The 24,147-nt window shown below is 39.1% G+C and overlaps 1 protein-coding gene across 1 annotated transcript in view; it reads left to right on the forward strand.

The window, feature by feature from the left end:
* CA10 (carbonic anhydrase X) overlaps nt 1-24,147 on the forward strand; it is a 737,308-nt gene that overhangs the window by 23,224 nt on the left and 689,937 nt on the right. The window contains exon 3 of the mRNA XM_010848877.1: nt 5,339-5,413. Within this exon, the coding sequence (XP_010847179.1) occupies nt 5,339-5,413 (75 nt within the window). The remainder of the gene's footprint in view (nt 1-5,338; nt 5,414-24,147) is intronic.

Raw genomic sequence — 24,147 nt, forward strand, 5'->3', positions numbered from 1 at the left:
AAAATATGTATGTATTTTATATAATGTATGTATATATATATAGGAGTGTGTGTGTGTAGTCCATCCACTTCTATTTTCACTAATATTAAGCTAGTTGACTCTTGTAGGAAATGGCAACCTACTCCAGTATTCTTGTCTGGAAAATTCAATGGACAGAGGAGACTGATGGGCTACAGTTGCAAAGAGTCGAGTACAACTGAGTGGGCACGCACACACACAAACACACACATATGCACATGCTAGTTAAAATCACCATCTTCTTTCTCCTGGACTACCACTTAAATCATTAGGACTCATCTGGACCCTTTTTCCCCATATGTCAACTATGGTTCAAAAACAATGACCACTTTTATGTTTATATTTCTGGGAAAAGCTATACCTACTTGCTTTCTCAGGATCTTTTAATCCCCCTAAAATGCTATAGAAAATGCTTTTCTGGAGGCCAGATCCTTTTTTTTATTTAAATGTTAGATTAACTATCAAAATCTCAAAAGCCATCATTATTATACCATCTAATGTGTCTTTTTGCATGCTAAGTAACTTCAGTCATGTCTGACACTTTGCGACCCTATGAACTGTAGCTCACCACACTCCTCTTGTCCCTAGGATTCTCCAGTCAAAAATACTGGAGTGGGTTGCCATTTCTTCATCTGGTGGATCTTCCCAACCCAAGGATTGAACCTGCATCTCCTGAGTCTCCTGCATTGGCAGGTGGATTCTTTACCACTAGTGCCACCTGGGAAGCCATTCTCACCTTCTTTAGTTGTACCAAAAAGTACTTTCCTCTATTAGTATTTTTATTATAGTTAAATTCAATTTGTTTGCTTTTATCTGTCTCCTTCCAGTAGAACATAAGTTCTTGGAAAATAGACACTTTGTATTCTTGATGCTTATAATTCTGCCTGATAGTCAAAGGTACTCACCAAATGTTTACTGAATTAATCAAAGTGACAAATAATGCTGAAGAAGCTGAAGATGAATGGTTATACGAAGACCTACAAGACCTTCTAGAACTAACACCAAAAAAAGATGTCCTTTTCATTATACAGGACTGGAATGAAAAAGTAGGAAGTCAAGAACTACCTGGAGTAACAGGCAAATTTGGCCTTGGAATGCAGAATGAAGCAGGGCAAAGCGTAACCGAGTTTTGCCAAGAGAATGCACTGGTCATAGCAAACACCCTCTTCCAACAATACTAGTGAAGACTCTACACACGTACATCACCAGATGGTCAATACCAAAATCAGATTGATTATAGTCTTTGCAGCCAAAGATGGAGAAATTCTATGAAGTCAGAAAAAAAAAAGAAAAAGAAAAAGAAAAGACCAGGAGCTGACTATAGCTCAGATCATGAACACCTTATTGCCAAATTCAGCCTTAAATTGAAGAAAGAAGGGAAAACCACTAGACCATTTGGGTATGACCTAAATCAAATCCCTAAAAATTATACAATGGAAGTGAGAAATAGACTCAAAGGATTAGTTCTGATAGAGTGCCTGAAGAACTATGGACGGAGGTTCGTGACATTGTACAGGAGGCAGGGATCAAGACCATCCCCAAGAAAAACAATGCAAAAAGGTAAAATGGTTGTCTGAGGAGGCCTCACAAATAGCTGTGAAAAAAAGAGAAGTGAAAGGCAAATGAGAAAAGTAAAGATATACCGATCTGAAAGCAGAATTCCAAAGAATAGCAAGGAGAGATAAGAAAGCCTTCATCAGTGATCAATGCAAAGAGACAGGAAAACAATAGAATGGGAAAGACTAGAGATCTTTTCAAGAAAATTAGAGATACCAAGGGAATATTTCATGAAAAGATAGGCAAAATAAAGAACAGAAATGGTATGACCCAACAGAAGCAGAGTATACTAAGAAGAGGTGTCAAGAATAAATAGAACTATACAAAAAAGATTTTCATGACCCCGATAATTATGATGGTGTAATCATTCACCTCGACCCAGACACCCTAGAATGCAAAGTCAAGTGGGCCTTAGGAAGCATCACTATGAACAAAGCTAGTGGAGGTGATGGAATTCCAGTTGAGATATTTCAAACCCTAAAGAATGATGCTGAGAAAGTGCTGCACTCAATACGCCAGAAAATTTAGAAAACAACAGTGGCCACAGGACTGGAAAAGGTCAGTTTTCATTCCAATCCCAAAGAATGACAATGCCAAAGAATGCTCAAACTACCACACAATTGCAACTCTTCTCACGTGTTAGCAATGTAATACTCAAAATTCTCCAAGCCAGGCTTCAACAGTATGTGAACCGTTAACTTTGAGATGTTCAAGCTGGATTTAGAAAACAGAGGAACTAGAGATCAAAATCAAGCATATGTTGGATCATCGAAAAAGAAAGAGAGTTCCAGAAAAATATCTACTTCTGCTTTATTGACTATGCTAAAGCCTTTGACTGTGTGGATCACAATAAACTGGAAAATTCTGAAAGAGATGGAAATAACAGACCACCTGACCTGCCTCCTGAGAAAAATGTATTTAGGTCAGGAAGCAACAGTTAGATCTGGACATGGAGCATCAGATTGGTTCCAAATCGGTAAAGCAGTACCTCAAGGCTGTATATTTTCACCCTGCTTATTTAACGTGTATGCAGAGTACATCATGAGACATACTGGGCTGGATGAAGCAAAAGCTGGAATCAAGATTGCCGGGAGAAATATCAATAACCTCAGATATGCAGATGATACCACCCTTATGGCAGAAAACAAAGAGTAACTAAAGAGCCTATTGATGAAACTGAAAGAGGAGAATGAAAAAAGTTGGCTTAAAACTCAACATTCAGGAAACTTAAGATCATGGCATCTGGTCCCATCACTTCATGACAAATAGATGGGGAAACAGTGGAAACAATGAAAGACTTTATTTTTTTGAGCTTCAAAATCACTGGAGATGGTGACTGCAGCCATGAATTTAAAAAACACTTGCTCCTTGGAAGAAAAGTTATGACCAACCCAGACAGCATATTATAATGCAGAGACAGTACTTTGCCAACAAAGGTTCGTCTAGTCAAAGCTATGGTTTTTTCCGGTAGTCATGTATGGATGTGAGAGTTGGACTATAAAGAAAGTTTAGCACTGAAGAATTGATGCTTTTGAGCTGTGGTGTTGGAGAAGACTCTTGAGAGTCCCTTGGACTGCAAGGAGATCCAACCAGTCCCTCCTAAAGGAAATCCGTCCTGAATATTCATTGCAAGGACTAATGCTGACGCTGAAACTCCAATTCTTTGTCCATATAATGTGAAGAACTGACTCATTTGAAAAGACCCTGATGCTGGGAAAGATTGAAGGCAGGAGGAGAAGGGAATGACAGAGGATGAGATGGTTGGATGGCATCACCCACTCAATGGACATGAGTTTGGGTAAACTCGCGGAGTTGGTAATGCACAGGGACCCCTGACATGCAGCAGTCCATGGGATTGTAAAGAATGAGACACGACTGAGTGACTGAACTGAACTGAACTAAACTGAACTGAATGTTCTGAAATTCAGGAAGATGAGGGATTATAGTCGGCGGGGCTGGGGCAGGGGGAAGGTACATCAATGATGTGGAGAAAAAAATAAATATGATATTTGTGGTATATTGGGAACAGCAGGTAGACAGAAATTTTGTAATGATTATAAGATCAGAATGAGTGGCCAATCCCAATGTAATGATTCTAGAATATCAGGTTCAGAATCAGTGATGTTAAGGACTTTCCTTTTCTTCATCTTCAACTCCAGGTACCTTTGAGCATTTTAACCATGATCTTATTTTAAGCCTTTTGCGTAAAAGTGATATAGGCTGCTCCACCACTTTTTTTAAACAAAATTCTTCATTTCTTAATGCAAAGTTTGATTTCAGCCCTGCTTGAGTCTGGGCCAAAATATAAGGTTACTCTAAATTATATCTTCTGTGGTTGGAACTGCCACAAGAAAGAGAATAAAATTGCAATAGGTTTTCCTTACTATAAAAAGAAGGACCTTGGCTATGTGTATTTCCTTATCTGGTAGTGATAACAGCTTTCATTGTCAACATAATTTTTTTGACTAATTACCTTGATTTTTCCCAGGGGCTTGTTGCACATCAAGTAAAGATCCCAACCCATAGCTAAAGAGAAGTGAGGAACACAGCAGAAGCTAAAACTGCTTTCTGTTCACATGTTTGCTCTGAGAAATTCTTAATCAGCTCTTTACCCACTGGAAGTCAGATGGAAGCAACCACAAGATGATTATTGAGGATATTCTTGTGAAAGGCACTCGGTCATGTCTGACTCTTTGCGACCTCATGGACTATACAGTCCATGGAATTCTCTGGGCCAGAATACTGGAGTGGGTAGCCTTTCCCTTCTCCAGGGGATCTTCCCAACCCAGGGACTGAACCCAGATCTCCTGCCTTGAGGGCAGATTCTTTACCACCTGAGCCACCAGGGAAGCATTAAAATGGAAATGCGGTACTTCTCTTGTTTCCCTTGGCACTACAGGAGAATTTTAAATGAGTTGCCTTTTAAATGTACTGCCCTGTCTTTCCAAATTGCCCATTTAAATGGGAATTTAAGAACATATTATGTGAAAGCTTTGTTTTATTCAGTTCTAATCTGTACCTATCATGTTTTGTAATTGATGTCATCCAATGGGCCCTGCTCAGGCTGACTGATTTTTGCAGGGTGAATTTGGATCATTCTCAATGCATGTCAAAGAAAGCTAACAAAAACTCTTCAGTTCCATCATAAGAGACTTGATTCAGATGGTCTGTCTTGCTGCCTGCTAAAATCTTATATAATGACACATCTTAATGGATGAGTTGCTGAAGAAACAATGAATGGAAATGGACAGAGAGCAAAGTGTTCTGCAATTCTCTTGATGTAACAGAGTCTTTCAGTATTGCTTTTGTCTGTTACAACATTTTTAATTATCCAGGGGCTTCCTTTTGCTTACTTTTAAATGACATTTCTTGAATTGATTCTTCAGTCAGACTGATAGGTCTTCCTTATATAGATGCGTGTGTGTACATATGTGTAGGGGGCAAGTTAAAAAAAAAAAAAAAAAGAGGTGAGTTAGAGACAAGTGACGGGAAATTCAAATAAGCTTAAATACATCCTTACTATTTCTCTTCAGTAGAAATATTCTGAGTGTTTTTTTTTTTTTAATAAAACTTTATGACAGTATCTTTACAGGTTAATAATTTGAAAATAAGGAGGTGGAACGTTGCTGTTACATTCTATAGTTTGACTTTTGGATAGAAAATGATTATTTTATGTATAGTCACTCTTCTTTATTGGACAACCAGGATACAGTACTTCTCTGCTATCATCTTAGTCTCCTTTCTCCTTTGTTTTTTCCTTTAGCTCAACAGAATTCACCAAAAATCCACGAAGGCTGGTGGGCATACAAGGAGGTGGTCCAGGGAAGCTTTGTCCCAGGTAAATGCACATTTATTCTTCTTACTTTATTTTTAGGAAAGTAATGAGTGAAATCTATTATTTCCAGGATTTTGCATTTGCTATATGGCATGGAATCTATTGTATAAGTCACCATAGTCTGATTTAGGTGCTAGATCAATACTGCCTTAAGAAAAAGTTTATTAAATGAGTGCCAATTTAACCAAGACTGTGTTTTTTCATCTGAGCTTATATCTTAAGGTTCTTCTATCTACAGATGGCTCTGTCAATGAGAGGGCAATGCAAGAGTCAGGGTTGAGGTTCTGTATGCTGAAGTTTGGTTGAGAAAGAGCTTTTTTTTTTTTTTTTTTTAATGTTAAGGAAACAGGAAGTCTGGCAAGGCTGATCATAGTAGTGGGGCTTATTGTGATGCACACTATCTCTGATGTTACTTTAGTAACATTCATGGTCAGGACTTAGTTGGGCCAAATATCAGATGAAAAATAATACTAAGTGGATGTTGTCAGCATGAGGGGAGAGAACTGAAGACAGGTTAGAGCCAGAAGCATGACATAACTTAAGTTTTGAAACAAGATGGAGGGTCCTTGTCTTCCCTTGCTACTCTTATCCTCTTCACAATCCTCAGTCTCCTGCTTCAAGACTTTCATAGGGAAAGAAGCAAGAAAAAAGAGCAAGAATGTTAAAGAGAAGGATGGAAGGAAGGCACGTGAGATATTTCAAAGTATTTCTAACTGCTTATATATGAGAGGATAAGAAATAAAACTCTCAAATGGAGTCAGTATGGGGTTCCAAGTCAGGCACGGAAAATAGAGGACCTCAAGTGTCAGTTAAGGTTTTTGCAGTTGGTGGCAGGTGGGAAGAGTGGTGCCCCCAGGCGACCTGGTTCATTCTTGGCTGCTATGTCTTCTTTCCCTGTCCTTCTGTTTCAGGAAAGGGGACCCCTTCTAGGGCCCAAAACTGGGCTGTTGTCCAAACTCAGAAAAGAATTGTCTGAGGAGACATGTGCTGACAAAGCAAGAGATTTTATTGGGAAAGGGCACCCAGGTGGAGAGCAGTAGGGTAAGGGAACCTAGGAGAACTGCTCTGTCACATGGCTTGCAGGTTTTATGATGATGGGATTAGTTTCTGGGTGGTCTTTAGCCAATCATTCTGACTCAGAGTCCTTCCTGGTGGTGCACGCCTTGTTCAGCCAAGATGGATGCCAGAGAGAAGGATTCTGGGACGTGGTCAGATAGGTGGTGTCTCTTTTTGACCTTTCCCGAACTCTTCTGGTTGGTGGAGGCTTATTAGTTGCCTGTTCCTTACCAGGACCTCCTGTCGTAAAACAACTCATGCAAATGGTTACTATGGTCCCTGGCCAGGGTGGGCGGTTTCAATCAGCATGCTTCCCCTAACACTTCTGTAGACTTTCATTATATCAGCTGCACAGAGCTAAGAGAGTGGTTAAACTCCTCTGAACCTCACTTTTCTCATTAGTATTGTGGGACATAAATTTCAATAAGAGGAAACCAGGCATGGTGAGGAAGAGTGAATGGCCCAGGGAAAAGGCAGCTGACTGCCAGTTAGTTTCATAAATTAGTATTATTGATAAATTTACTAGGGTACCTTTATGTCTTGGTACAGTGGGCATAGAAACTAGGCTTGAATAATTCACCTGAAAATGATCATGTTTCTAATAACAGTCTTACAATAACTTGATTGACACAACTGTGTTCATATGACATGACAGAGATATATGACATTTTATACTTATGATTGGGGGCATCCCTTTCCAATGGCTAGAAGGCTTGCATGTATATATATATATTTTTTTTTTTTTTTTGAGGAATCTGCTTCTGATATTCAGGATATCTAGAAAATTACATTTATACTGATATTCTTTATGCTTTGTAATTATTAAATTAGAGCAACAAAGGGTACTCGGCCAGGCTATAGGAAGTCTTGCTAAACTACTAATATCTTCCCTACTGATGGAAATGCTCATAGATAATCCTGGGTAGGGTCTGAAAAATTTTACTTTTCTGCCCCATATTTTTGAAATTACTTTATTTACTTACTTTTATTTTTTAATATATATGTTTTATTGAAGTATAGTTGACTTACAATGTTTCATGTGCACAGCAAGGTGATTCATTTATACATAATACACATATATTAATATTGAAATTATTTTCCATTATAGGTTATTGCAAGATATTGGCTACGTTTCCCTATGCTATACAGTAAACCCTTGTTGTTTGTTGCATATCTATTTTAATTAGAAATCTAGAATTGTATTCATAGTAAGTCAAACAAGGGGAGTCAAAATGTCATAAATGTTTTAGTTAGGCAAAAATTCATATGTTTTCTAAAATGTATATATACACATGGATTTCATATTCATGTGTATATAAATATTATACATATATAATATATAAACAAAAGCTTTTCTACTATGCTTGATGAAGTTTTGAGAAGGAACATCAAAAAAATAAAAAGAAGAGATGGAGAAATTGGAAAACATAAACTAAATGAAATAGGAGTTCTGAATATGAAATAGAAAAAGTGAAACAAACTAGATAAAAGTAAAATATTATCATGTATTTCAGTTGTTTTTAAACATGGCTGCTCATTAGAAACGTATCTGGAGCTCTGGAGAAAATAAAATACCTGGGCATTTTTATTTTAAAAAAATATCCATGCAGCACAGAATATGTCAGAAAAGGATAGAAAATTAATAAATACCTGGAAGGTAGGGAGGAAGCATGCCAGCACACATATTATCCGCACATTACCTATAAAAAAAATGAGTTTCAGAAAAACATAGAATTCAACTAAAAGTAACATGACAAGTGGTTGACCTAAAATTTGAACCTATATCTGTCTAGACTTGAAAATCCTTGTGAAGAGACACTGATGTATAGAACAGTCTTATGGACTCTGTTGCAGAGGGAGAGGGTGGGAAGATTTGGGAGAATGGCATTGAAACATGTATAATATCATGTATGAAACGAGTTGCCAGTCCAGGTTCGATGCACGATACTGGATGCTTGGGGCTAGTGCACTGGGACGACCCAGAGGGATGGTATGGGGAGGGAGGAGGGAGGAGGGTTTAGGATGGGGGAACACATGTATACTTGTGGTGGATTCATTTTGATATTTGGCAAAACTAATACAATTTGTAAAGTTTAAAAATAAAATAAAATTAAAAAAAATGTTCATGATAATTCTGATATGCATCTGGATTTTAAAAAGTGATTACAGGTTTTTCTATTAAATCTTAGTTTTGGTGATATAGATTAATTTATTTTTCTGTTGACCAATCATGATACAATGGTGATAAGTGAGTAATAGTTACATAGTCAAAATAGTAAGAGATGTTTATGAGGTTTCACAATCAATAGAAGGAAAAATAGATAATTACAATTGCAAGTAATAATGGAAACATGATTAACCTAACTATAAGATAATTACTTACAATTTGGGGAGTCAAGCTGAGTGACATGGTAAGTGGAAATGCATACATGCACATATTTTCATCTGCCCAGCCAGTCTATGTCTTTTGGTTGGTGCATTTAATCCATTTACAGTTAAGGCAGTTTTCCATATGTATGATCCTATTACCATTTTCTTTATTTTTTTGGATTTCTTTTGTGTAGATATTTTCCTTCTCTTGTGTTTCCTGCCTAGAGAAATTCTTTTAGCATTTGTTGTAAAGTTGGTTTGTTGGTGCTGAACTCTCTTAACTTTTGCTTGTCTAGAAAGCTTTTGATTTCTCCATCAAATCTGAATAAGAGTCTTGCTGGGTAGCATATTCTTAGTTGTAGGTTCTTCCCTTTCATCACTTTAAATATGTCGTGCCATTCCCTTCTGGCTTGTAGAGTTTCTGCTAAGAAATCAGCTGATAGCCTGATGGGGTTCCCTTGTATATTTTTTGTCCTTTTTCCCTTTGTGCTTTTAATATTTTATATTTGTCTCTAATTTTCATCAGTTTGACTGCCGTGGTCTTGGTTTATTCTTCTTCCGGTTTATCCAGCCTGGGACTCCTATGCTTCCTGGACTTGATTAATTATTTCCTTTTCCATGTTAGGGAAGAGTTCAGCTGTTATCTCTTCAAATATTTTCTCAGGTCCTATCTCTCTCTCTTCTCCTCTTGAGACCCCTAAAATGCAAATGTTGTTGTGTTTAATGTTGTTCCAGATGTTCTCTTATGATGTCTTCATTTCTTTTCATTCTTTTTTCTATATTCTGTTCTGTGGTAGTGATTTCCACCATTCTGTCCTCCAGGTCACTTATTCAACCTTCTGCCTCTGACATTCTGCTATGGATTCCTTCTAATGTCCTATTCATCTCTGTTTATTTGTTCTTTAGTTTTTCTAGGTCTTTGGTAAACATTTCTTGCACCTTCTCCATTGTTTCCCTGAGATCCTGGATTATCTTCACTATCATTATTCTGAATTACTTTTTTTTGGAAGGTTGCCTATCTCCACTTCATTTAGTTGTTTTTCTGGAGTTTTATCTTGTCCCTTCAATTGGGACATAACTTTCTGCTTTTTCATAATAACTGACTTTCTGTAATATGGTTTTTATTTTAACCACTGTGGGACTGTGGTTCTCCTTGCTTTATCTGTCTCCCCTCTGATCAAGGAGGCTAAGAGCCTTGTGTAAGCTTCCTGATGGGAGGGACTGGCAGTGGGAAAAACTGGATCTTACTCTGGTGGCCAGGGCGATGCTCAGTAAATCCAACTATCTGTTGATAGGTGGGATTGTTTTCCCTCCCTGCTAGTTGTTTGGCTTGAGATCTTTTAGCCCTGAGGTCTAATGGCTTTATGGTAGTGTTAGTTGCAACTCCCAAGAGGGCTTACACCAAGGGGGAGCTTCCCACCCTGCTGCTGCCAGTGCCTCTGTCCCTATGGTGAGTCCCTGCCTACCCACATCCCAACAAGAGACCCTCCAATACCAGCAGGTAGTTTTGGTTCAGTCTGCTGGGGAGTCATTGCTTCTTTCCTCTGATTCTTGGTGCATGCAAGATTTTGTGTCCTCCAAGAGTGGAGTCTCTGTTTACTCAGTCCTGTGGAAGTCCTATAATCAGATTCCCCTGGTCTTCAAGGTCAGATTCCCTGGGGATTCCCAGACTCTTTGTCAGATCCCCAGGCTGGGGAGCCTGATGTGGGATTCTCAACTTTCAAAACAGTGGGAGAACTTCATTGGTATTATTGTTCTCCAGTTTGTGAGTCACCTACCTGGCAGGTATGGGGTTTGATTTTATCATGATTGTACTTCTCCTACCATCTTGCTGCAGCTTCTTCTTTGTCTTTGGATACGGGGTATATTTTTTTGGTGGGTTTCAGCATCACACTGTCGATGGTTCCTCAAAAGCTAGTTTCAATTTTGTTGCTCTCTCAGAAGAAGTTGAATGTGCATCCTTCTACTCCACCATCTTGAACCACACCCCTATGCTCCATATTTAAAAAATGAATAAAACTACTTATTTGTCTGCATTGGGTCTTAGTTGCAACACTTGAGGTCTTCATTGTATCATGTGGGATCTTTAATTGTGGCACACGGACTCTAGCTGTGGCACTCAGGTTCATTAATTGTGGCATGGGCACAGGGGCTATGTAGTTCTGGCAAACCGGCTTCAGAGTGCATGGGCTCAATAATTGCAACACACAGACTTAGTTGTTGTGTGGCATGTGGGATCTCAGCTTTGTGACCAGGGATCAAAACTATGTCTCCTGCATTGCAAGGCAGATTCTTAACCATTGTATACCAAGGTAGACCCCCTGCCCCAGTCTTTTTTTTTCCCCTCTGTTTACACATTCTTTCTTTACATGTACATAAGTCCCTGTTTTGAGTTGATGCTTTTTAGAGGACCACAGGAGAAGTTTTATCTTTTCTTCATGCATTGATTTAAAAGAACTAAGGTTCCCTCATTTCCAGTTTTAAAATGAGTTAATATACATAAAACCTGCTACGTAGGAAGCAGTAAGATGTGGAGTTATAAGCATGGACTCTGGAATTGGACAGACCTGGAGTTTAATCTGGGTTCTATGTCTTCTTTCTGGAAGAAGTGTCAGCAAGTTGCCTACCAACTCTCAGTCCCCTGGGTTCTTCATCTGTTATAATAGAAATAAGGGCCAAATCATTCTCACAATGTTTTGTGAGGATTAAATTATATAATGTAGGTAAAATGTCTGGTGCATGCAGTGAGTCAGTACCAGTCAGTTACTGTTGGCCTTATTATCATTATTTTACCTAACAACATAATTGGATATTTAATACTTCTCTGTTTGAGAAAGTATATGCTGAAAAATATGCTGAAAAATGTAATCGTGCAAGTGAGGGTCTCTTGTGATGTTAGAACATGTAAGGTGCTTAGTAAATATTCCTTGAATTTGTAAGCTCAAAGTGTCTTTGATGACAGTGGTCATCGAAGAGGTAACTTCATCATCCTCTAGATTTAAGAGTCCCAAAGTGCTTTGGCTTCTTGGTAGACTGGTATCCAGTGACCTCATTTTCTAAACTTTTCAGTTCAGTTCAGATGCTCAATCGTGTCTGACTCTTTGCAACCTCATTGAGTGCAGCACGCTAGGTTTCCCTGTCCCATTACCAGCTCCTGGAGTTTGCTCAAACTCATGTCAATTGAGTTGACAATACCTTCAACCATCTCATCCTCTGTCGCCCCCTTCTTCTCCTGCCTTCAGTCTTTCCCAGTAACAGGTCTTTTGCATCAGGTGGCCAAAGTATTGGAGTTTCAGCTTGAGCATCAGTCCTTCCAGTGAATATTCAGGACTGGTTTCCCTTAGGATTGATTCTTTTAATCTTTTTGTAGCCTAAAGGATTCTCAAGAGCCTTCTCCAACACCACAGTTCAAAAGCACCAATTCTTCAGTGCTCAGCTTTATTTATAGTCCAACTGTCACATCTATACATGACTACTGGGAAAACCATAGCTTTGATTAGATGGACCTTTGTCGGCAAAGTAATGTCTCTGCTTTTTAATATGCTGTCTAGGTTGGGCATAGCTTTTCTTCCAAGGAGCAAGCATATTTTAGTTTCATGGCTGCCTTCACCATCTGCAGTGATTTTGGAGCCAGAGAATATAGAGTCTGTCACTGTTTCCATTGTTTCCCATCTTTTTGCCATGAAATGATGGGACTGGATGCTATGATGGTTGTTTGCATCATAAGATTTATATATATATATATATATACACACACATACGTACATACATACATACGTATATGTATATAGTTGTTCTGTTTAAAATATTTTAAACTTTTGGGAACTTCAAATCTCTTTAAAAAGATAAGAGTTATGAGAATTTATGAATTAATTAATTGGACCTGAGGCTCTAACATTTGACAGACTCCGGACTACCCACTTTATCTGAATTGGTGCTTTGGTCCATGGTCCCTTTTTCTCTTATTATCATTATTGAATACAAGCTTAAGAGTGTTCTTTACTTTGCTGCTGGGACTTTTTTTTTCTTTTTTTTTAGGTTATCAATGTGTAAAAGAAAATAGACACTCATATGACTGGATTATTTGAAAAAAATTTTATTGTCCCATGAATTTTTACAAATGTCCAGAAATAATTATCAGTTGACATAATAGTGTAAATCTGTGACTTTAATGAAGCTTGTGGTAGATAAAAATACTTGATTTCTGCGGCAATAGCCAAAATAAGGTTGATTTAGCATTGGAATATCCCATCTTTCCCAGTTCAACAGTATTTAAGAAGTAGCCAGCTGATACTGAGCACATGTGTGGGACTGTTGTTAAAAATGTAATTGTACCTGGCTCTTATACAAGGGTAAACCCACACCCTAAAGAGGAAGATAAGCCATAAAACCACGACTTAGTATAAGGGTTCTAACAGGACTTACAGGACATGTAAAGGAGGTCATAAAGAGTTGGAATTCAGTCTGCCTGATGTTCAACAGACTTTGTTGTTTACTTGCTTAAATCTATGCTTCATCCAACATTACTCGTTTTGCCTTACAGACAGAGCCCTGTTTTATTTGAGTGTTCACCTCCACATGGTTGTGAACTCAGGGAAGGAGAGCTTCTCAGTCCCAAAAAGGTTTTTCTTGGCTGATATATACACCAGTCATGGTGCTTTCAGCCTCTTTATTGACAGTAATTGATTTAGATGTCATGAAGGCCAATTTTATGTGTCAAATTGGTTGGTCTACAGTCAAATACCCAGGTATTTGGTCAAATGTTATTCTAGATGTTTCTGTGAATATATTTTAAAAATGAGATTAACATTTTCATTGGTAGACCCTGAGTAAAGTGTATTACTCTCCATAATGTTAGTGGGCTTCATCCAATCAGTTTTAGACTTTAAGAGAAAAAGGCTGAGGGAAATTGTGCTTGAAGAAGTTTTTGGCCTTCAGTTACAACATCAGCTGCCCAACACTGATGACCTATCAATTTAGGATGGCCTAAAATTTTGGATATGTGCTTATGCTTAATCATGTGAACCAGTTCCTTGAAATATCTCTCTCTGTGGACACATGCACACACACACACACAAACATCAACACTCTGTTTTTTCTGTTTCTCTGCTTCTGCTGCTGCTGCTGCTGCTGCTGCTAAGTCACTTCAGTCATGTCCGAGTTTGTGACCCCATAGACAGCAGCCCACCAGGCTCCCTCGTCCCTGGGATTCTCCAGGCAAGAAAACTGGAGTGGGTTGCCATTTCCTTATTCTCTGGGACACCCTAATACACTAACACAAATATGAACATATGATAAATATTTCTATTCATTGCTTGAAAGGGAAAGTCTGCTGAATAACTTGGGAGCAAAAACTACACTAAAGATGCCAGAACAGAAAGTTGGAAATAATCCAGATCTTTTATGGCCCTCTTGAGCATTGAATTAACATTGGAAGGCCTCAGCGTTTTTTTTTTTTTTTGGTAAGATAACAAGGCATCTTATCATAGGAGCCACTTTGAGTTAGTTTTTCTTTTACTTGCAGCCCAAAGCATTCTTTGAGATTCACATTTCTTGGTAACGGGGAAAGAAAGGAAGTAAGTTTGAACTGGGTGTTGACAATCTTCAGGATTATCCAAAGTGAATAAAGAGGAGAATGTGAGGATTATCAGAGTACACAGCATTGGCAAAGAAGAGTGAAAACTTACTTGGGTTTGGGGAGTGGTGGGAACCTCTAAGTCTCTAAAAGGCAGGGTATGCTATGGAATATAATGAGTGAGGGGGTTAGCAGTGTTATCAGGGGCCATACTGTGAAACTTTATGTTCCATGTTCAAGAGCTTAGACACAGTTTTTTTGTTTGTTTTTTTAAATTAATTTGTTTTTTACTGAAAGATAATTGCTTTACAGAATTTTGCTGTTTTCTGTCAAACCTCAACATAAATCAGCCATAGGTATACAAATATCCCCTCACTTGTGAAACTCCCTCCTATCTCCCTCCCCATCCCACGCCTCTAGGTTGATACAGAGCCCCTGTTTTAGTTTCCTGAGCCATACAGCAAATTCCCATTGGCTATCTATTATGTCTCTTCAAAGCTTTAAAAAGGTCTTAAAATTCTATTAAAAGAACAAAACTTATTTTGTTTAATAGAAGAATTATAAGACATTTTTAAGCTCTGAAGAGACATAATCAAATACGTATTTTAAAAGCCAACTATGTGTCAAATGGCCATGGGCATGACAGAATTATAACTATTTATAGTGCAGCTATTAATGAAAACAGACTAGAAGACTAGCATAAAAGATATATAACTAAAGATATAAAGAAAGAATGACAAGACAGATTTGCGGGGGAGGGGAAGGGAACCGGCAGAGACTCAGTATAGTTGAGACCTATATCCCCAGGTAGACATTTCACAGATAGGAGAATAATTACAGTTGCAGAAGTGTTCCTCAAGGAGCAAGGAATCCAATCCCACTTTGGACTCCCCAGCCTGGGGTTTCTGCACCATGAAGATGAGCCCCTAGAATATTTTACTTTGAAAACCAATAGGGCTTATTTTTGGGAGTGTCAATGGACTGGGAAATAGAGTCCACTCTTAAAGGGCCCACACAAAATCTCACATACTCCAGGCCCAGGGAAGAAAGAGTAATTTAAAAGAATCTGGGTCAAATACACCTGCTTATCCTGGAGAGTCTCCCAGAGAGGCAGGAGCAACTGGAGCTCACCCTGGGAACATGGAGACTGGCAGCAGTCATTTTTGGAAGCTCATTCTACCACAATTACACTGATTCTTACAAGTGCTATTTTTGAATCCTCTCTGTAGCCTGTTAGTACTATGACTGTCCCTGCCCATCAGTAGGATGGCTGCCCTAAAGACTCTGTGAGCCTACAGCCATCCAAAGAGCCAGCCCTTATACCAGAGGGCCCAGGACCCTGTCTTGCACATCAGTTCACTGACATTATTAGCTGTAGGACAAGTCTCACCAACCAGTGGACAAGCACCATGTCCAAGGCTCCCTGGGCTCTGCAACCTTGGGACATGGATCCAGCTACCAGTGGGCCTGCACTAACCCCAGGAACTCTAGGATTCTTCAGCTGGCTACTTCATGACCAAGCCCTGACCACCAGTGACTGGCAACCTCCTCACAAGGCAGGACTAGCAACATTCAACCCATACAGGGCACACCTAGAGCATATAGTTCTTTGACTAGAGGTGAGTGTGCTGCTGGGATACCTAAGATGTCTCCTACAAAAAGCTGTTTCTCCATAGCTGGGAAACATAAACAACTTCCCAAATACATAGAAATAAAAACAGCAAATTAAGCAAAATTAGTCAACAGAGCAGTATATTCCAAATGAAAGAACAAAATAAGACCAAAGAGGAATTAAGTGAAATAAAGATAACCTAATAGAGCTTAAGGTGATGATCATAAAGCTGTTCGAAAAACTTGGAAGAAGAATGGATAAAGTGAGAAGTTAGAAATTTTAACAAATGTTAAAATGTAAATAAGTTGGAAAATGTAAAAAAAGAACGAAACAGAGCTGAAATAAAAGTGTACTGGAAGAAATCAACAGAAGACTAGATGGTACAGAGGAACAATTCAGAGTTGGGAAACAGGAAAGGGGAAATCACTGGAATTGAACAAAAAGGAAAAAACAAAAAGAAATGAGGTCAATTTAAAAGACCTTGGAAGCAACATTAAGGATACTGACATTCACATTATAGATGTCTGAGAAATATTTTTTCAATTTCTTTAATTTTGTATCTATATGAAATGATGTATAGTCACCATACTTATTGTGATAACCATTTTGCAGTGTGTGTAAATCAAATCACTATGTAGTATACATAAACTTATACACTGCTGTATGTCAATTATCTCTCTATAAAACTGGAAGAAAAAAATGAATAAAAATTCAGCTATGGTGACAGTAATGGAGATGTACTGTATTTCAATAAGAATATCAAAGGCATAAACATCCATGAGGTGATTTTTTAAATCATCCAAGCAAGAGATGGCATGCACCTATGTTGACTATGAAAACCAAAACCAAAACAAAACAAAAAACAAACAAAAACCCCACAATTTTTAAATTAATTATATTATTGAAAGATTCAGCATGAAATTTATCTTATGACATACAGGTAACATGTTTAAAATTTAGAATAAATATATACACATTTAACACATTTCAGAAAATTTGCACAGAATACTATCTGTTCACAATCCATTTATCCAAAGCAGTAGAAAAACTGAGCATACTTATAGAGGAGATTCTGTGCCAGAAATTGAAAATTTAAAAAGGCATGGCTTCTAGCTTCGTGGAGCTTACAGTGTAGTGAGAGAGATAGTATCTAATAATAATAAGTAGTCTCTCACCCTTTGCACCTTCTTCACATACCAGTGTTTGGGTAGGATGTGGTATATATTCTCCCAACTTTATGGAACCTAGAGCAGGCAAAAACAAACAAACAAACAAACAAACAAAACGTTTCCATTTTACCACCTCCAAAAGATCACTCCCAGGTAACTGGATGTGAATTCTTGAGCTCACTCGTCAAGCAAGCTATCTTTGGACACCTGATTTCAGCATCACCATCCTTGGTTCTTGGTGGGTAAAGACACAAAAAAGGCCCACTATGACCTCAGTGAACTGAGCATAGTGGGAGAGGGATATCTAAATGTCTATAACCTTATAATTTTTTTGAGGATTGCCATGAAGTGTGTTTGGGGCTTCCTGGTCTGAGAGAGCACAGAAGGTATTCCAGATGGGCAAAGTTCTGAAGGTTGGGAAGAGAGAGGATCGCTGGAATAAAAAGGCTCAGGGGAATCAAGGCCAAGAGGGCAGCAGGAGCCTGATGATGGAGAAGGCCTTACCAGTCGGGAGTTTGGATTTTATCCCCAGGGCACTGGGGCACCAAGGGAGGTATTGAAACCAGTAGAGAATTCAGAGTGAGAGATGCAGGAGACATGAGCTATTATAATATAGTGGCAACAAGGACCCTGCAGTGGGTCCAGCTTCTAGAAGCAGGAACCTCATTTCCTTCTATCCCTACTTCTCCAGGTCATTGTGCAAATGTTGTGTACAGCAGGGGCTCAATATTTGCTAAATCAATTTGGATTAGAGCAGGAGAATTGTTGCCAGATATAAAGAAAAATAATCACAAGCAAAATAAACACATCATTACAAACTGCTGTACATGCTATAAAGGGTTTTGAGAAGTACAGCAAGAATAGTCCGGAAATAATAGAAGACCTTCCTGCAAAACCATGGGAAGGTGAGACTGGAAGTGTAGGATGGGCAGCAGCACTGAAGAGTGTGCCTGGAAAAGTGTTCCAGGCAGAGGAGTGAGCCTGAATATGTGAACATGACAGATATAGGAAAAAGAACAAAATTCACTGTGGCCAGAGTGCACAGTGACGGAAGCAAAGTGGTTTGAAACTGGAGGTGGTCAGGAGCCAGATCACACTTAATGTGGGCCACAATTGATGTTTGGCAGAAACTAATAAAATTTTGTAAAGCATTTAGCCTTCAATCAAAAAATAAATAAAAGAGATCTTAGGAATTATGGGAAGTCAGTAAACAGTTATAATCAATTTACTCTTTCTCAGAGATCTGGCAGTCAAGAAGGGATCATGAGACTGAGTTTCTAACCATCTGAATAGTTAATAGAGAAGTTTAAGTCTTTGTTTTTGATCAGGCTTGCATTAGGAGGTTGCTTTGGCTCATTATACCAGTGCCTTCTCTAAAATTAAGTAAAAATTGTTCTCCCAGACCAATACATTTTCCCAACATGGAGTGTTCACCCCTGGCTTGTTGGATAATTTTTTTTAAAAAAACCTCAAGATTGTTGAAAGATGAGGTTAATTATAATCTATTGGCAACCGCTTGTGATTTAGCCTTGATGACTGTGTTGCTGAAATGGCCAGTTTTCTTTACTTAAGAAAGGCTCCTATTAGACATTGGTAAGGAACTTGAACTCTCTTTTCTTTTAGCAGTCCTCTTAGGAAGGGAATCACACTCATTGGTAAAGATCCTTGCTGATCTAGAATGGCTTGCCTGGGGTCATGCATGACCTTCATTTTTTCCATGTAGTAAATGATGCCTATATTAGTTTTCTATGTCTGTGTAAAAATTACCAAACATTTAGTGGTGTAAATCAGTGCACATTTATTGTCTCACTGTTTTTCCTTGGGTCAAGAATTTGGTCATGGTTTAGCTGGGTCTACTTAGGATCTCATGAAAAGGTGTCATACCAGCTGCATTGTCATTTGGAGCAAGCTAATGCATATTCTTGGTAAAAGTCTGTTAAAGTTATATGACTGAGGCCCTCAACTCCTATAAGTTACCCTTGTCTGTAGGAATTCACTATATGGCTGATTGTCTCAAGGCCAAAAGGAAAGTGTCTTTTTTTGAATCTCTCCTTTCTCTTCTGAGAAGGCTTGGATTCTCTTTTAAAATTTAGGCCTACTCAGGATAATATCTCTTTTGATCAACTCAAAGTCAAAAGATTGAGGACCTCATTCACATCTGAAAAAATTCCTTCCTTCTTTCACATATAATGTAATCACAGGGGTGAAATTTCATCTTACACACAAATCCCTTCCATGCTCGGGCTGGAGGGATTATTCAAGTTATGTGTACAGGAGGCAGGTCTTGGGGCCATCTTAGAATCTGGCCTACCACAGTGACACTCATTCCGACTTATGGGAACCAGTGCCCCAAGTACCTCAGTATAGTGAACTCTTCCCCTCATTCCTTCATACAGTAGAAAATTATGGAAGGCTGCTAAAATGTTCAACCCAAATCACTCCCAGTATAGCATTTGAAGATGCATAGACGTTGTTCTAAGCTAATATCTTTAAATTGATAAGAGGGAAATAATAGTCTTTGGATTGGATATTGTTTTTTTTTTTTTTCCTTTACACGAAGTTCAGTTCAGTCTCTCAGTCGTGTCCGACTTTGCAACCCCATGAACCATAACACGCCAGGCCTCCCTATCCATCACCAACTGCCAGAGTTTACCCAAACCCATGTCCATTGAGTCAATGATGCCATCCAACCGTCTCATCTTCTGCCATCCCCTTCTCCTCCTGCCCTCAATCTTTCCCAGCATCAAGGTCTTCTCAAATGAGTCAGCTCTTTGCATCAGGTGATCAAAGTATTGGAGTTTCAGCTTCAGCATCAGTCCTTCCAATGAATACTCAGGACCGATTTCCTTTAGGATGGACTGGTTGGATCTCCTTGCAGTCCAAGGGACTCTCAAGAGTCTTCTCCAACACCACAGTTCAAAAGCATCAATTCTTTGGCTCTCAGCTTTCTTTATGGTCCAGCTCTCAGATCCATACATGACCACTGGAAAAACCATAGCCCTGACTAGACAGATCTTTGTTGACAAAGTAATGTCTCTGCTTTTTATTGTACTGTCTAGGTTGGTTATAACTTTCCTTCCAAGGAGTAAGCGTGAAGCATATTCTCAGAAGAAAACCAAAGCTAGCTTCCCTGACGCCACCTCAAATTTCTCAGCCAGCATTCCAAGATTTCTTACAAATGTAAAGTGAGAGGAAAAGTTCCCACATTTCTGACTTGGGCAACCTGTTGGAGAGTGGAGCTGTTCTCCACTGTGGAGAGAGAGGAAAGAAGAAGTGAGGTAGGTGGGAGAGGATACACAGAGGCTCCATCTTGACGACAGCTCTAGGGGACTCACCACATCTCTCTTCAAATTCCTCTTCCAATCATTTCCTTTGCCTTATCTCCCTGGTCCTTTTATCCTCTGATCTCAGACTCTGGCTTCTGATGCCTCTCCCCTCCAAGTTTTTTGCTGTCCTGTTTGGTACATTGTCTTTTGTCAGACAGCTCAGGCTCAGTGTTTGCTTTACTCTCTCCTCTGTAACTCCTGGTCCACTTTCAGTTGACAGGCTCTACTGATGTTGGTGTCACATTTCACTCAGGACATAGGTTTTCTCTCCTCAAGGAATTCACTGCATGTCCCCTCAATCCTCATTCAGTCTCCCTTTGAAGAGAAGAGGATCCCACAGCCCCTCAGCTTACCTACTCTCCAGCATCCCTCAGAGCAGGATAACTGAGTGCTACATAAAATCACTGTATTAGTTTCATGTGACTGCTGCAACAAATTAACACAAACACTAACACAAAACAAGTTTATTATCTTATAATTCTGAAAATTGGATGTTCTAAAATCAAACCCTTCCTAATGACTCACTTTGTGATATCAATTTCTTTGCTAAAAAAGTGTATGCAAACCTTTTTGTTTGAGTATAGAATTTCGTTTTAAATTCTCTTGCATATTGCTTGGTCAAGGGAATAACCCTCTGCTACTGGATGACCTCAATCTTTACTGTGTAGGTTCTTATATTATCTGTTGAATTTCTTTGAGCATTGTTGTGGGTCAGTACACCTGTGTATTGTCTGTGGAGTTTGCTTCTGTTATTACCAATCTTCTTCCTTCTTTGTGTTTTAGAAACAGCAAGGAGTATTATAAAGTTCTCACTGGCTTGATTCATCCACTAACCAAACATGAAATCTTAGGCAAGTCACTTATTATTTCATAATCTTTATTTTTCTATGTGTAAAATCAGAGTATTGAGCTGCATGATTTTCAAGGACCCATTCTAGCTTTGTCTCTGAGAGTTTGCTAATGTGATACAAGATTGGTTTGGAGGTATATGGTTTTGTGTCTCACTCCATCATGTAACAACAGTATGATGTTTGGAAATCACCTCATTTCTCAGAGTCAGTTATAAAATAAGGACAATAAAACTTAGCAGCATTAAAACAAAAACAAAAAATCTTAGCAGCATTGAAAAATAGAATACTGATCTAATTCACAGGATACTTCTATTATATTTTCAAAATCAGTGTTTGGACATGGAACCAATGATATAAGTGTTTCTCTAGACTTCTGATCCCTAGTCTTTAAACAAAGCAAATAGAATTTAATGGGTACATTCTCCTCAGTTTAAGAGGGTGATGTTACACTGACTAACCCTCAATTATAAATACCTGTGGTTATGTTTTTCCCCAAAATTGGAATGTGTAGAGATTAAAATTTATGCTGAGCCTAATAGGCAACATACACCTTACTGGACACTGGAGATACAAATAAGAACAAACTAATACTCCTGATCTTGAGGAGCTCAGAGACAAGTTTAGGGTCAGACATACCAATGAAGGGTTACAGTTTAGCCTGGTAGGGAATGTGAGACTAGAGTGGTGAGACAAAGGAGAAAGCAACTATCTCTGCCTTTGGGGTCAGAAAAGGCTTTGCAGATGAAGACTTCCTTTGAAGTAGATCTTAAAAATATGTTGTATCATTGATTCTGTTCGTGACACCAGTTGTCTTCTTGTTCACACTGTTCATTGAATCCAGGGTAGGAAAGGCAGGAGCTAACAGTATGGAAGAAGACTCGAGTAGCTATAGGAAATGCAGAAGCATTTATTATTTCCTGGCTGATGCAGCAGCTATAGCAGCAGACACACTATATTCTCTTTTCTCATGGTTGACCCAGTGGACACAGTCTTGACACAGGAGTAAATGCTGCTGCTTTCTAGGTGGGGCTCACAGAGATGTACTGCACACAGTATCCCATGACCAAGCAAGTACCTCATGACATGCATGTAGAGCGCTATAAATGATCCCAGTTGTTCAGTTCACTTCAGTCGCTCAGTCGTGTCTGACTCTTTGCGACCCCAAGAGTTGCAGCATGCCAAGCCTCCCTGTCCATCACCAACTCCCGGAGTTCACTCAGACTCATGTCCATAGTGTCAGTGATGCCATCCAGCCATCTCATCTTCTGTCATCCCCTTCTCATCCTGCCCCCAATCCCTCCCAGCATCAGAATCTTTTCCAATGAATCAATTCTTCGCATGAAGTGGCCAAAGTACTGGAGTTTCAGCTTTAGCATCATTCCTTCCAAAGAAATCCCAGGGCTGATCTCCTTCAGAATGGACTGGTTGGATCTCCTTGCAGTCCAAGGGACTCTCAAGAGTCTTCTCCAACACCACAGTTCAAAAGCATCAATTCTTCGGTGCTCAGCTTTCTTCACAGTCCAACTCTCACATCCATACATGACCACAGGAAAAACCATAGCCTTGACTAGACGGACCTTTGTTGGCAAAGTAATGTCTCTGCTTTTGAATATGCTATCTAGGTTGGTCATAACTTTCCTTCAAAGGAGTACGCTTCTTTTAATTTCATGGCTGCAGTCACCATCTGCAGTGATTTTGGAGCCCCCAAAAATAAAGTCTGACACTGTTTCCACTGTTTCCCCATCTGTTTCCCATGAAGTGGTGGGACCGGTTGCCATGATCTTCATTTTCTGAATGTTGAGCTTTAAGCCTACTTTTTCACTCTCCACTTTCATCTTCATCAAGAGGCTTTTAAGTTCCTCTTCACTTTCTTCCACAAGGGTGGTGTCATCTGCATATCTGAGGTTATTGATATTTCTCCCGGCAATCTTGATTCCAGCTTGTGCTTCTTCCAGTCCAGCGTTTGTCATGATGTACTCTGCATAGAATTTAAATAAGCAGGGTGACAATATACAGCCTTGATGTACTCCTTTTCCTACTTGAAACCAGTCTGTTGTTCCATGTCCAGTTTTAACTGTTGCTTCCTGACCTGCATACAAATTTCTCAAGAGGCAGGTGAGGTGGTCTGGTTTTCCCATCTCTTTCAGAATTTTCCACAGTTTATTGTGATGCACACAGTCAAAGGCTTTGGCATAGTCAATAAAGCAGAAATAGATGTTTTTCTGGAACTCTCTTGCTTTTTCTATGATCCAGTGGATGTTGGCAATTTGATCTCTGGTTCCTCTGCCTTTTCTAAAACCAGCTTGAACATCAGGAAGTTCTCAGTTCACCTATTGCTGAAGACTGGCTTGGAGAATTTTGAGCTTTATTTTACTAGCGTGTGAGATGAGTGCAGTTGTGTGGTAGTTTGAGCATTCTTTGGCATTGCCTTTCTTTGGGATTGGAATGAAAACTGACCTTTTCCAGTCCTGTGGCCACTGCTGAGTTTTCCAAATTTGCTGGCATATTGAGTGCAGTACTTTCTTAGCATCATCTTTGAGGATTTGAAATAGCTCAACTGGAATTCCATCACCCCCACTTGCTTTGTTCGTAGTGATGCTTTCTAAGGCCCACTTGACTTCACATTCCAGGATGTCTGGCTCTAGGTCACACCATGGTGATTATCTGGCTCGTGAAGATCTTTTTTGTACAGTTCTTCTGTGTATTCTTGCCATCTCTTCTTAATATCTTCTGCTTCTGTTAGGTCCATACCATTTCTGTCCTTTATCAAGCCCATCT

This window comes from Bison bison, unplaced genomic scaffold (assembly GCF_000754665.1).
Source record: "Bison bison bison isolate TAMUID 2011002044 unplaced genomic scaffold, Bison_UMD1.0 scf7180017864277, whole genome shotgun sequence".
Lineage (NCBI taxonomy): Eukaryota > Metazoa > Chordata > Mammalia > Artiodactyla > Bovidae > Bison > Bison bison.